We start from the raw sequence: 14,091 nt of genomic DNA, 5'->3' as shown, positions 1-14,091 counted from the left end.
GTTGCTTGTTGTGCGATAACCATGTTTACTGGGGACGCCATCAACTACTCTTTGTTGAATTTCATGTGAGTTGCTATGCATGTTCGTCTTGTCTGAAGTAAGAGAGATCTACCACCATATGGTTAAGCATGCATATGTTAGAGAAGAACATTGGGCCGCTAACTAAAGCCATGTTCCATGGTGGAAGTTTCAGTTTTGGACAACAATCCTCAAATCTCAAATGAGAAAATTATTAATTGTTGTTATATGCTTATGCATAAAAGAGGAGTCCATTATCTGTTGTCTATGTTGTCCCGGTATGGATGTCTAAGTTGAAGAATAATCAATAGCGAGAAATCCAATGCGAGCTTTCTCCTTAGACCTTTGTACAGGCGGCATAGAGGTACCCCTTTGTGACACTTGGTAAAAACAATGCATTGTGATGATCCGGTAGTCCAAGCTAATTAGGACAAGGTGCGGGCACTATTAGTATACTATGCATGAGGCTTGCAACTTGTAAGATATAATTTACATGATACATAAGCTTTATTACTACCGTTGACAAAATTGTTTCATGTTTTCAAAATCAAAGCTCTAGCACAAATATAGCAATCGATGCTTTTCCTCTATGGAGGACCATTCTTTTACTTTCAATGTTGAGTCAGTTCACCTATTTCTCTCCACCTCAAGAAGCAAACACTTGTGTGAACTATGCATTGATTCCTACATACTTGCTTATTGCACTTATTATATTACTCTATGTTGACAATATCCATGAGATATACATGTTACAAGTTGAAAGCAACCGCTGAAACTTAATCTTCTTTTGTGTTGCTTCAATACCTTTACTTTGAATTATTGCTTTATGAGTTAACTCTTATGCAAGACTTATTGATGCTTGTCTTGAAGTGCTATTCATGAAAAGTCTTTGCTTTATTATTCACTTGTTTACTCATGTCATATACATTGTTTTGATCGCTGCATTCACTACATATGCTTTACAAATAGTATGATCAAGATTATGATGGCATGTCACTCCGTAAATTATCGTGTTATCGTTTTACCTGCTCGGGACGAGCAGAACTAAGCTTGGGGATGCTGATACGTCTCCGACGTATCGATAATTTCTTATGTTCCATGCCACATTATTGATGTTATCTACATGTTTTATGCACACTTTATGTCATATTCGTGCATTTTCTGGAACTAACCTATTAACAAGATGCCGAAGTGCCGATTCTTTGTTTCTGCTGTTTTTGGTTTCAGAAATCCTAGTAAGGAAATATTCTCGGAATTGGACGAAATCAAAGCCCGGGGCCTATTTTCTCACGAAGCTTCCAGAAGTCCGAAGGAGAGACGAAGAGGGGCCACGGAGGGGCCACACCCTAGGGCGGCGCGGCCCCCCCCCTTGGCCGCGCGGCCCTGTGGTGTGGGGCCCCCGTGCCGCCTCTTGACCTGCCCTTTCGCCTATAAAAAGTCTCCGTGACGAAAACCCCAGTCCCGAGAACCACGATACGGAAAACCTTCCAGAGACGCCGCCGCCGCCGATCCCATCTCGGGGGATCCAGGAGATCGCCTCCGGCACCCTGCGGAGAGGGGAATCATCTCCCGGAGGACTCTACGCCGCCATGGTCGCCTCCGGTGTGATGTGTGAGTAGTCTACCCCTGGACTATGGGTCCATAGCAGTAGCTAGATGGTTGTCTTCTCCCCATTGTGCTATCATTGTCGGATCTTGTGAGCTGCCTAACATGATCAAGATCATCTATCTGTAATTCTATATGTTGCGTTTGTTGGGATCCGATGAATAGAGAATACTTGTTATGTTGATTATCAAAGCTATGCTTATGTGTTGTTTATGATCTTGCATGCTCTCCGTTATTAGTAGATGCTCTGGCCAAGTTGATGCTAGTAACTCCAAGAGGGAGTATTTATGCTCGATAGTGGGTTCATGCCTCTGTGAATCTGGAGGAGTGACAAGAACCACTAAGGTTATGGATGTGCTGTTGCCACTAGGGATAAAACATTAGTGCTATGTTCAAGGATGTAGTCACTAGTTACATTACGCGCAATACTTAATGCAATTGTCTGTTGTTAGCAACTTAATGCGGAGGGGTTCGGATGATAACCTGAAGGTGGACTTTTTAGGCATAGATGCAGTTGGATGACGGTCTATGTACTTTGTCGTAATGCCCAATTAAATCTCACTATACTCATCATGATATGTATGTGCATGGTCATGCTCTCTTTATTTGTCAATTGCCCAACTGTAATTTGTTCACCCAACATGCTGTTCGTCTTATGGGAGAGACACCTCTAGTGAACTGTGGACCCCGGTCCAATTCTCTTTACTGAAATACAATCTACTGCAATACTGTTCTACTGTTTTCTGCAAACAATCATCTTCCACACAATACGGTTAATCCTTTGTTACAGCAAGCCGGTGAGATTGACAACCTCACTGTTTCGTTGGGGCAAAGTACTTTGGTTGTGTTGTGCAGGTTCCACGTTGGCGCCGGAATCTCTGGTGTTGCGCCGCACTACATCCCGCCGCCATCAACCTTCAACGTGCTTCTTGGCTCCTCCTGGTTCGATAAACCTTGTTTTCTTTCTGAGGGAAAACTTGCTGCTGTGCGCATCATACCTTCCTCTTGGGGTTGCCCAACGAACGTGTGAAATACACGCCATCAAAGGCCACCACCACCAGACCCTCCGACAATCGTCGCCGCCCCTGAAAGACCCCGCTCCGCGCGAAGGGGAGTCCATGGGGGCGCCACCACCGCCCCTGCCTTTGGCAGCCAGGCGCGGCCGCCACCACCGCCCCTGCTTTTGGCAGCCAGGCGCGGCCGCCACCACCGACCCCGACGTCGGCAGCGGCTGGGAAGAGGAAGATCGACCACATTTTCTAGGGTTTGGGTTGTCGCCTGGAGCCGCCTCGCGCGAGACGACCCGGGGCGAAGATCAGGTGGGGAGGGAGGAGAGGGGGAGGGAGGGGACGGTGGTGGAGGGTGGAGGGGCGGCGGTGCAGGGAGGGGTCAGGTGTGTAGGAAGGCGGCGGCGCATGGAGAACCTAGCCTCGTGTCGCCTATGCCACATCTTGCTTACTAAGTTACTACTTGGTTCCACACGGCACACAACCAGCGTTCGGCATACGATATCTTGTTTTTTTCTTTTTTTATAGCTACGCATATTGGATATCATCATTTCAAAATTTTGTATTTAACGCCCTAGGGTTTAAATCTTAGTCAGATAAATAATTTTACCTTTGCTCTCTATGCATACAATGTCAAATTGAAACCTTTAGTGTCTTCAGAATACATTTTCTACAAAGTGTGATATTCAGTATTATGCGATTACCTTTTCTACGCATAGGAATACAAAATATTACTTGCATTACATTTACATATATGTAAGACAAGGAGAAGTTGAAGAGGTCATATCAACGCATGGGCATTCAACTAGTATGGTTTATACATAGAAGAGATTGACGCAAATCAACACATTTCATATTAGTTTGTGTGGATCCACGCGATAAACAAAAGGAAAATGACTGGTAGGAAATTGGGCGCGACCACAGGAGTTCTCCTTGATTTTTCCCAAGAGAAGAATAATGAGTATGCAAATAATGATGACATAGTGAACACTATGCCAAAACCTTAGTCAAGGACTCCAGGTACCAAGAACCATACGATATTCTGCTGGTGGTGCAAGGAAGCCAGTGAACCATTCACACATAAGAGCAGCTCATGTGAAGTAACACATTGGAAGAGAAAATCTACAATTAAGAGGAGCAATGCATTGCTCCGTCCTCCTCCATGTGAAGCAGCAAAAGCGCCAGCAACATGCCAACAATCCAACAGTACAGCTACCACTACCGTCAGTGAGTCACGATGTGGTGCACACTCTAGTTCAGGTAGCTGGAGTGACAGACCGCATCAAGCCGAAATAAAATAGAACAGACAAATTAGTTGATTCTGCGGCGGTGCTGGCTGGTATCTCCAGCGTGTCGTCCAACACTCCGTTCGAGCGATTGCTCGAAGATTCCAGTGGCTGTTTTAAGCATGAGGCCTTGTATCTGTTTGATGCAATAAAAGCAAATTATACGCTGATCGTGTTATTTACATGTATACATTATACATCAAGGACTATGATAAGACGCCTTAAGAAAGTCGGTAGAAGAATTACTTGTTTTGATGATAGACCTATATTTTCCATGTCCAAAAGCTGCAAAGTGACATTGTGTTAGAAGGAGACGAATTAAAGTGATTTTCACCATCAGGTTTAAGTATTTCATAGGTGCCGATATCTTACAGATTTGAATGGTCTAGGTGAATCCTTCCGGAGTTCAAGAATGTACTCTGCTCTCTTTTCACCAATTCCCTACGGAAAAAAAATGCAAACATTAGTAAGAAAAAACAGGCTGCTACATGATCTATCAGATTATTATGATACTTCAGGACCATACTTTCACTTCCTGCAGCTCTTCCCTGCATCCATGGATAAGCAAAGCGAATAATAAGAAAGGGTACAAGAAGCCAAATATGTTTGACAGAGTGCCAATCTAGCTACATAAAGTAACTACGCAAAAACTTGGAGAGTTCAAACTTACTTGCTTGCAAGATTTAAGAACTCAAGGTATTGCTGAATATAAGATTCCTGTATAAAACAGAGACATTTAAAGATCGGCACTCAACTAAAATTGGTTGCTGTTGTATGAAATAGGAGGAAAATCATGCAGACCATCAGGTCAGATCCGTGTGCATTGAGTTTATCAAGAGGTGTAGCACTTGAAATCACCCCAGCTATGTTACATGCTCCTATTGGAGTTTTGGGCTCCAGTGAAGGGGGGCAATCGAGATCTTCATCGGTCTGCTGTTTGAGAATTACCATGTTGGGAGAAATGGGAGAAATAGCTTTGCTAAGGAGTGAGTCAAACTTGTCCTCTTTGCATGGAGATGATGAAGGGAGCACCACTGCATAAAACATGGTATAGTCCTAAGACCCTCTCATATGTAACATAGGTCAAGTTCCAAAGTTTGCTATAAGTATATGGCAAGTATATTATTTATGATTAGTTTCCATAGAACTATCTTTTGTCCATTAAACAGTTTCGTTTCTGCTACTGCGCGAGTTACGAACCTTGGTCTAATGTGGACTGATGCAAGTCTGTTTTTGGTTTGAATTTCAGTCTGTGTTGTCTACTTTATCATTTTATTTCAAGTACAACAACATGAAAAGCTTATGCATGGTCATTAGAGTTTTCCTTTCTATTCCTTGGCTTGTAGGTTCAGAAATTTACCTTCAGTACAAATAAATAACTCTTCTGCATGTTTCAGAATACATACCTTTCTTGATTGCCTTCACTGCATCTTGTGAGCTCAATCTTGTTATATTTTTTGCTGGAGTATGATCTACTGAATCAAATAGCACCCTGTGGAAGCAAGATACAGTGCTAAGAAATATGGATAATGTCATGGGGTTTATGTAGACTTGTACAGTTGTACTTACTTTTCTATGTTCTCGTCATATTGGTTCATTACTTTAGCCCTGCTAAAAACCCTGGCAGATGCCGTTTGTTTCATATGGCCTGAACGACCAGCCAGATTTACTGTGTAGAGTGCCTCATGGTATTCCATGGGATTCTGCAGCAAACAAAATGCAATTAGCAATGATCTATAATCTGTGGTATGAGACGTCTAGAGCTGAAACTCACAAGGCAAGCTATCATCACAGCACGGCTATTGCCTCCTAGAGAATCATGTAGTATGCGGGTCAATTTACTGTCTCTATAAGGTATCCATGGCTCATTATTCTTGAGAGCTGAAATGACACTAGACAATGCAAACAGCGAAGAACGTATCCTTTCATTGCTATTGTCCTCGTTTCCTGGATTGAACAGGCAACACAGCATGGTCTTAAACTGGAAGTACAAAGCCTATAAGTTCTATGCAAGTATGCAACCCAGTGGAGGGAATCTTACCAGCCAAGTCAATGAGGTTAAGCTTCCCTGTGACAGCATCATTACTGGCCCTGATGGAGAGCACAGCGTGGCTCCTACTCGAGACGTCGTTGAGGTCCGTGTGGGACACATTCCTCCGCTCCACACCTTTCGAGTAGACTTGCAGAAATTCCTCCATGGAACGCACAGGGACCTTAAACCATCAAAAGATAACAGTAAGCACATCGCACGCAGAAGCCACATTCGAGCAAACACATTTAAAGTGTCCCAACCCAGAGCATTACCCAAGCCAAGCCCTTCAGCTGCAGGTTACCATCTTGATCATCTAAGGCCATTATCTCCTTATCCTTGGGCTCAAGCAGGTCATAGCACCGCCCCTTGTACACCTCATAGTAAGAGATCTCCACGGAGCACAATGTGTTGGCGCTGAGCTTCAGGATGGTTGACACCGCCAAGGGGATGAGCCCTGGTAGATCATCCGTTCCCTGTGCAGCAAACGGTTTCAGCATTACAGGCTGAACAATTCGTCAAACACATCGCGGGCTGACGCCAAGAAAGGAATCCGCACCTGCATCGTGTAGGTCTTGCCGCTGCCGGTGGCACCACAGGCGAAGACCGTCGCGTTGACACCCTCGAAGATCCCCGGGATCACGGCGCTGACCTCCTTGTCAAATATGTCGCTGGCCCGATCCTCTTGGCCGAAGAAGGCGTCCAGCTTGTAGCACTTGCTACGGCTGCAGAGTTCAGGAATGAATGCGTGCACAAACTGAGGAAAACAAGGAAGCAAGGGTACTATTTTGCTTGGTGGATTTTGTTTTTCAAAATCACCTCTATAGTTAAGGCTCAGCTCGGAACTGTATACCTGGTGCGCGGGTCCTTGAGCTGGACGGTAACCTCGCTGCCGGGGCGGCCGCCGATGACGGTGACGCAGGGCGGCGCCGCCGCCGTGCTGGCCTCCGACGGGAGGAACGGGCGCAACCGCAGCACGACACGCACCCGCTGAGAGGAGGCGGCGCCGGCAGCTGCGGCGCTCGCCATCTGATGGAGATTGACGCAGCAGGTGCGCGGAGGACAGTGGAGGGAGGACGACGGTGAGCGCGCGTGTGGAGCAGGGCGGCGCGAAGGGCGCAGGGGCTGCTCGAAGCTTTGGAGCTCCCGCTTTGAATTTTGAATACTTGTGGCGGCACGGTGACTCCGCGAGATGATGTAGAGCCTGTTTGTTCCTAGTCACATTTTGCCATGCTAAAGTTTGGCAATTTGGCATGTGTTTGGTTCTTGCCACACTTTAGAGCAGCCACACTTCACTAATCATATGGCCCACTTGTCATAGAGTGAATTTTTTACCAACTTTTGCCACACTTTGTGGCTTCCAAAATCCTAGCCACACTTTTGTGGCTGCCACACTTGCCAAAGTAGGCTTGGCAAACTGTGGCTGGGAACCAAACAGGCCCGTAGAGGATACTGGATAGCCGCTCGAGGTAGTATAATGAAATTCTAGGCTTAGGTCATCTCCAACGAGGCGACCCATCCCGTGTCCACGCGTCTGGATGGGTCTAGCCAGACAAATACGCGGCCCAACGCGGCGACACATCGTAAATGCGGATGGCCGCGGCGTTCGAAATGACGTAAACCCAGCCCAAATCTGGGTCAGGTTTGCGTGGTCGCGGATGGCACGTGGCGTCCTCGTGTGTCCGCCTGGTCCGCGTGGCTGGCCCAGCTGTCGGTGCCCCAGTCCTATTAAATGTTACTGAGGGAGGGGGACTGTCCCTATCCAGTCCCCACTCTCCACTCCATCCACATGCACGCACGACCTCGAGCTTCCGCGCAGCCATGGCCCCGAAGCGAGAGTTCCTCCCGTCCTTGAATGACCACGAGGCCGGCAGCCGCAGGCGAATCGCAATGGCCCGACTCAAAATGTCTGGCCTGGGGACGCAAAATGCAACCTAAATTTGCTACACCTGTTCGACCGATGTAAATCGACAAATGGGACCTACATTGGCGATATGACAGTATGGCCCACACCGCTTCACTTTTAGTGATCCTTTGACTAACATGCGAGGTCACGCTTTCAGAATTGAAGGCAGGTACACACGTGTAATCGCACATTCGCAAAAAGATTGCATCGAAACTGACATGTGAAGCTTAGATTGGGCATACTGCTAGTCCACTCCGCTGGCTAACAGGCTGTCGGAATGACCAGCCCCACGCAGAAAGCTCTTGCCGGTACCTGACACGTGGGCCCAGCTGCTGAAGGTCAGGTACAAGTGTGCAGAAAAATGGATGTGCCCTATATATATGAGTCCCAATGTTATAGGGCTTGGACTCTTGTGCACGTAGGTGTGGGTCCTATCAGTATATGTGGCAGGTGCTTGTGAGTGCTTCACGTCAGGGTAACAGGTGGCAGACTGAAAAGTACGTGAACAGAAGCGGTATAACGCGTCCCAACACCCCCTTCTCGCGAGGCCGTAATTTAGGCCGTCCATGGGCAATCATTGACGTCTAGAGCCCGTCCATCACAATTTCTTAACTTCGGCGGTCCAAAACTCAATCTGTAACGCGAAAACGAAAAACCGTCACGAGAAATGACATTTGCTGACGGATTTCTCAAACATCAGTCACGTTCCGTCATTGAAACTCCAAGTTCTTGTAGTGTCTACTTGATGCAGTTGCCTCACAGAATATGTGGATTTGGTATGTTTTTTTAACCTGCCATGATCTTTAAACGACATATGTTGTACGAAGATCACCTTTTTTGGTAAGTTTGTTAACGGTGAGGCGCCGGCTTACAACTTCATCAATAATGACAATCAATATACCTAGGGATGGAGCCATGATTTCAGAGCACTCGTCATTGGGGACGATGGCGATATTCTCTGTGTAGAGGACGCCCCTGATGGCGACGGTGTCGCCGATGCCTGCGAAGGCAGATCCCGCCCATATCCGGCCTACCGACGCCACTAGCCCCATGCTGGGCGTCAACTGTTGTTGTGTGTTCGACGAGTCTCCGGTGAGGGGAGGCTCACGGAGGGGAGAGAGAAAGGGAGCCATAGGGTGAGGAGTATGGGGGGAGTCTTACCTTCTCTTAGAGCATCTCTAATAGAGCCCGTAAATCCCGCCGGAACCGAACTTTTCCGGCGGATTTACGGGTTCGGGCCGAAACGCGCGCCGATCAGTCACCGAAAACGTGGGCCGGCCCGAATACGGAGTTTAGGGGCCCGAACATTTCCCCGCACGGCCCCTATTAAAAGGGATCGCGGAGGGGAGTTCGGTTCGCAAACCCTACTCCCCTCCGCCGTCTCCTCTCCCTATGCCGCCGCCAGTAGCGCGCTCCGACGAGCAATCCGCGCAGCACCGGCAACCCATCCCCCGCCCGCCGCCGCACGATGGCCTCCCGTGGAGGTTCGGAGGGCCGTGCCACCGGATTGGGGGGGGGGGGGGGGCGATTCGCCGCTGCGTCCGCCCGTCTTCCGCACCGAGGTGGAGGGCGGAAGTGGAAGCGGAGCGAGGGGGCGCGCAAGAGGAGCGCACGCCGGTGGACAAACTGGGGGCTCACGCCCCCAGGAAAGCTCGCCCGCTACAGCAACCAGGCCGAGGGCTCCTCGTCCGGGCAGTCGAGCCGCGCACCGCAGCTGCCCGTGGCGGCGACCATCGAGGAGGACGACCTCGTCCCCGCTCGATCGCCAACATTCTCCGCCGGGGACTACGTCCACGGCAGCGACGAGGAGGAGGCGGTGATGGCGCAGACCTTCGCCATCAGCGAGGCGGAGGCGAGGGCGCGCTTCCGCCGGGAGGAGGCCGACGCCGTCCGCCAGGTACGGGCATACGAGGCGGCCCGCCGGGAGGCCCGCGTCCGCAAGGTTAAGCTCGAAATAGTCGAGCTTGACAAGGAGGACGCGTGAAGACTTCACGGCGCCGACGATCTCCGCCAGCACCGGCACCACCGCGCGCGCCATAGCTCATTGAAGGCCGCATTTTGCTCATTTTAGCTAGGTTAGGTTGCCGGTGTGCCAGTAGTATTGTCAATTCCCCGCGCTATGTAAGTATCGATGCTCAATCGGAGCATCTATTTCATCTAAACTATGATCATCGATTAAAATTACCCACGCCAATTCGAATTCATGTTTTCGGTTCCATTTTACGGGTTCCATTCCGCGTCACTGCCAATTTCGTCAGAACTCGCGTTTTCGGTGAACTGAACTCGCTCTTTTCGGTTTTCGTTTTTTCGGTCTCTACTAGAGATGCTCTTAGTATATAGCTTTTGTATGGTCTACTACACAATTGATAAATTCTTTTGGTTAGAGATGGTTGATAATCTTACTAGTGCACTAGGGCCGGATAGATGATATACAAATTGGTTTAGTTGTCAATGTTGGACTTGATCTGCTTCAAGACAATCTCAGTAGTCAAAACCCAAAATACACAACCAGGCAATAGGATGGAAACAGTAAACTAATCAAGCAATCAAATAAGACTAGAAGCTCGATAGAGGAAGAGACTTTGGTCAGGTTAACGACGAACCTGGCCGTTGCATCAGCGTCTCCCAACTGCCGCCGCCCGCCCGTGGCACTAGCCAAACTAAGAGCATGTCTAACAGACCCCTTAAAGGGGCAAACCCGTATAATAACCGCCGGAATACGGCTTTCGGCTCTACCCGGCCGTCTAACACGCCCCGTAAAAATGGCCCCCGCTCCGATTTTTGCTGTTTTCGATTACGGGGCGGGTCTTCGCCCCGTACTTGTGCGGGATGGGAGCGAGGATAGAGGGTCAAACCGGTATCATCCACTCCACTACGCGCGAAGGGTTTCGCTGAAGCCAACCGCCGCCGCCCGATCTCCTCCGCCCCGCCCTTCCCGGCCGGATCTCGCTGCCATGGATCGTCCGCAAGAGCCGCCTACCGCCGGCGGTGCACCTCCTTCGGCCGCGGTGGTTGATGTCCCCGTCGGAGGTCCGCCGAACATCGGCGTCGTGCCGGCCATGATCTCCGCCACCATCCCGTCGAAGATGAAGAGGATTCCAAAGCAATTCTTCGAAGCACCTGCGGCGGCTGCAGCTTCGCCGGCCGAAGCCCCGCCGGCTGCCAAGAAGGGGGGCAGGATGAAGACCAAGGCGGCCGGGCCGAGGGGCCCCGCGCCGGCCAAGGTGCGGACAAGGGCAATCAGCCGCATCGGCCTCGCGCCTCCACCGCCCTCCAAGGCCACGACCTCTCCTCCCTCCGTTCTGTCCGATGCGCCGCCCGCGCCGCCGCCACCCACCATGGACATAGACAAGGTGTTCGATGTTGAGTCCACAACATCCTACATGGACATGCTCAACGAATCCGCGGTGAATTTGGACACCGGTATCGATGCATTCGATGGGGAGTGCAACGTCGAAGAGATTGATGACGAGGAGGAGGATGAGGGTGACGAGGAGGAGGTGGTTGAGGTTGATCCGGCTGCCGCCGGTTCTTCGTCGATGCCGAAGCCACGCACGGTGAACTACAGGATGAGGGGGGATGGATGCGTGCACCGCAGTGGACCAAGGCGGCAAGCGCTATTGGCAGCGCATTGAGGATCTGTACCACCAGCTGAAGCCTCGCACCAAGAGCATGGCCGACAGATCCTACCGCTCCCTTGAAGGCCGATGGAACATCATCAAACCAGCTTGTTCTCGCTGGAGTGCTGCCATGGATCAAGTGGCCGACAACCCCCTAGTGGATGCGTGCCGGAGGACTATGTAAGTTTTCCTTGTTTGTTGCTATCCATATTATGTGTTGATGATGTGGAAACATCACATACTATTGTTGTGCAGCCCAAGTATGCTCAAGCACGGTACAAGGACATGGCCGGCTCCAAGAACAAGGAATTTCAATTTCATCATTGCTTTTCCATTCTTCAACATCTTCCTAAGTGGAAGTTGAGGGACAACGAGCCAAAGTGCAAGAAGGAGGCACTGCTCACCATGGATGATGAAGCGGAGGACATGAGTGGGAGAAACGCCGGCAAGCCCGAGGGAAACAAGAAAGCCAAGGAGAGGGTCAAGGTAGAAGGCGAAGTAGCTAGCTTCCGGGAGAAGTTGGATCAACTCATGAAGTCCAAGTGCTCAAGGTGAGTCTCCGGCGAGTGGTGGCGCCGCTGGCGATGGACTCGTTGATGGTTGATCACATTTGGGAACTTCCGTGGCTTGAACATTGCCTATGATTGCGTTGTGATGTTAAAAACTATGAATTATTTTTTATGCATCATATATTTTGGATGTGCTATGTTTGATCTGAAATTGTTGTGCAAATTGTTGTCTAAAATCCTGTTTTGAGAGGTCGAAAACTCGGACGAGCTAGCAGAACCCGTATCCCCACCCCGTAAAACAGATATTTCGGCCGGCGAAAAGTGAATACAGGGCCCTCTACTCGCGTTTTAAGGGGCGAAAAAATACGGGGCGTGTTAGACATGCTCTAACTCTATCGAGAGAGAGGAAAGAAACAGCGAGAGAAACCATTTGCCAGTCGTGACTCTCTTTCTTCATTTATTGCTATGCCATGTCACCAAAACACCTTGAAACGTGTGATGTTACTACCTAAGTTACTCCCACTATGAGCAGTCTAATTTATGGGCTGGCAATTGCGTCCTTCTCATTTCTTAATTCTCGATAGATCTTGGACTTTGGTCTTCTGTAAGGCCTCGGTGGCGGCGAACAGATCTTGGACGTTGGTAATTGTGGAACACAGCGAAATTCCTTCCTGGCAATTGACCGCGCGCGCGGTCTGGTCGCTTGCTCGTTCCACAGTTCCCTTCTGTCGTGATCTTCTCGTGTCGCTTTCGTGCTTATTTCTTCCGAGTGCTCCCGCTAATCATAGTACTTTTAAGGATGGCTATAGTGTTAGTATCTTAGGTAGTATTATGTACCCTATGCCTACAAAAATGTTGATGTGCCTCCTTTACTCCGTCCCTATACCATGGGGTATTATCTAGGAGACGGGATCTATCCAAATGGTCCACATTTGTGAAAACCATAGCCACGCCCACAACCAAAATGAAAGCTCACTTTGCAAAAATGCAAGAAGCGTCTCGAAAGGATATAGAGAGAACCTTCGGTGTTTTGCAAGCTAGCTTTGCAATTATTCTAGGGCCGGGCAAATTTTGGGATAAGAGGGCCCTTCATAATATTATCACTGTCTGCATGATCATGCACAATATGATCATCGAGGATGAGAGGGATACGGATCTTTGATACCTTCAATATGGATTATGAATTGTAGTATTTTATGTTTTTTTCCTAGAAGATCTAGGTTTAATCGAACCTTGGAAAACACTATGAAAATGGTACGAAGGAAACATCTACAAGACTTGCTAGTTGATTTTATCTTATGTTTACCGGACCTTTCCAGTTTACTTTGTTTGGTGTTGCGTTCAATGGATGGAAAATAGGCTAGGGTCAAGGATTCTCTTGTAGCTATACATACATATAGAAATGAAGCACAAAATTGTGTAGCAAATAAAATAGTGATAAGAGATTTGTTAGCAGCAAATCCATAAATACTATAGCCCCTAAAATCAGAGGTGACAATAGCCACTTGATTCAACCATTGTCCCCACAATCGCGAGTAACAACAGTTATTAAGTAAAAAAAAGACCAAAGCATTAAGATAGATGATTGTGTTGTTTATCCCAAGTGAGTCACTAAATGTGTACCGTTAATTTTTCCTTTCTATCAATAAGGTTTGAAAATAGCACGCCGTTCTCCACTCTATCTCAAGAGGCTTGTGTACGTGCAAGTCCTTGAATCAAGGCAAAGAGATAAGGATACAAGATTGCGAAGCTCCTATTCAATTTCTACATAAAACTCCTATGATTATATGCACATAAAATTTGCGAGGATTCACCCCAACCCGCAGCCCCTGAAGACTACTCACGCATGATAACAAGATCAAAGATCGAAATCATTTTTACAAATACTTGGATTGAAATCACAGTATTCATACAATGGTCACCAATTCTCAAGGGGGGTCTCTATAACAAGGTGATGGCTATGACTATGGAGGGGATTAGAGAAGAAATGGATGAAATATGGTGATGGATCTCCTCCGGTGAGTTGCAGATGGATCTGGTAGATGGTGGCTCTATTTGGCGACGAATGGCTCTCTTTCTCGACTGACTCCCTGTATCGGCCTAGGAAAATA

The 14,091-nt window shown here is 48.5% G+C and overlaps 1 protein-coding gene across 1 annotated transcript; it reads right to left on the bottom strand.

Annotated features, from left to right (window-relative positions):
* Positions 1-3,706: 3,706 nt before the first annotated feature.
* On the bottom strand, positions 3,707-7,126 carry LOC127301762 (kinesin-like protein KIN-10C). Its single transcript, XM_051332031.1, has 13 exons — positions 6,799-7,126; positions 6,505-6,670; positions 6,221-6,421; positions 5,958-6,129; positions 5,691-5,863; positions 5,486-5,619; positions 5,323-5,408; positions 4,718-4,950; positions 4,587-4,633; positions 4,443-4,464; positions 4,289-4,357; positions 4,163-4,201; positions 3,707-4,052 (listed from the first exon to the last, which is right to left on the bottom strand). The coding sequence occupies exons 1-13, from the start codon at positions 6,972-6,974 to the stop codon at positions 3,942-3,944; spliced, it is 1,629 nt and encodes a 542-aa protein (XP_051187991.1). The 5' UTR covers positions 6,975-7,126; the 3' UTR covers positions 3,707-3,941.
* Between the last annotated feature and the right edge of the window lie 6,965 nt (positions 7,127-14,091).

This window comes from Lolium perenne, chromosome 5 (genome assembly GCF_019359855.2).
Source record: "Lolium perenne isolate Kyuss_39 chromosome 5, Kyuss_2.0, whole genome shotgun sequence".
NCBI classification, from domain to species: domain Eukaryota; kingdom Viridiplantae; phylum Streptophyta; class Magnoliopsida; order Poales; family Poaceae; genus Lolium; species Lolium perenne.
The sequence above is the reverse complement of the archived record's forward strand: the minus strand, read 5'-3'. Positions and strand labels throughout refer to the sequence as shown.

Bases quoted from the DNA above. Each gene is read 5' to 3' on its own strand.
- LOC127301762 (XM_051332031.1), bottom strand. From the start codon at position 6,974: ATGGCGAGCGCCGCAGCTGCCGGCGCCGCCTCCTCTCAGCGGGTGCGT. The intron at 6,422-6,504 runs GTGCGGATTCCT...TTTGCTGCACAG, and splicing joins GCAAGACCTACACGATGCAG to GGAACGGATGATCTACCAGG. The intron at 4,634-4,717 runs GTCTGCATGATT...TGTTTTATACAG, and splicing joins CACACGGATCTGACCTGATG to GAATCTTATATTCAGCAATA.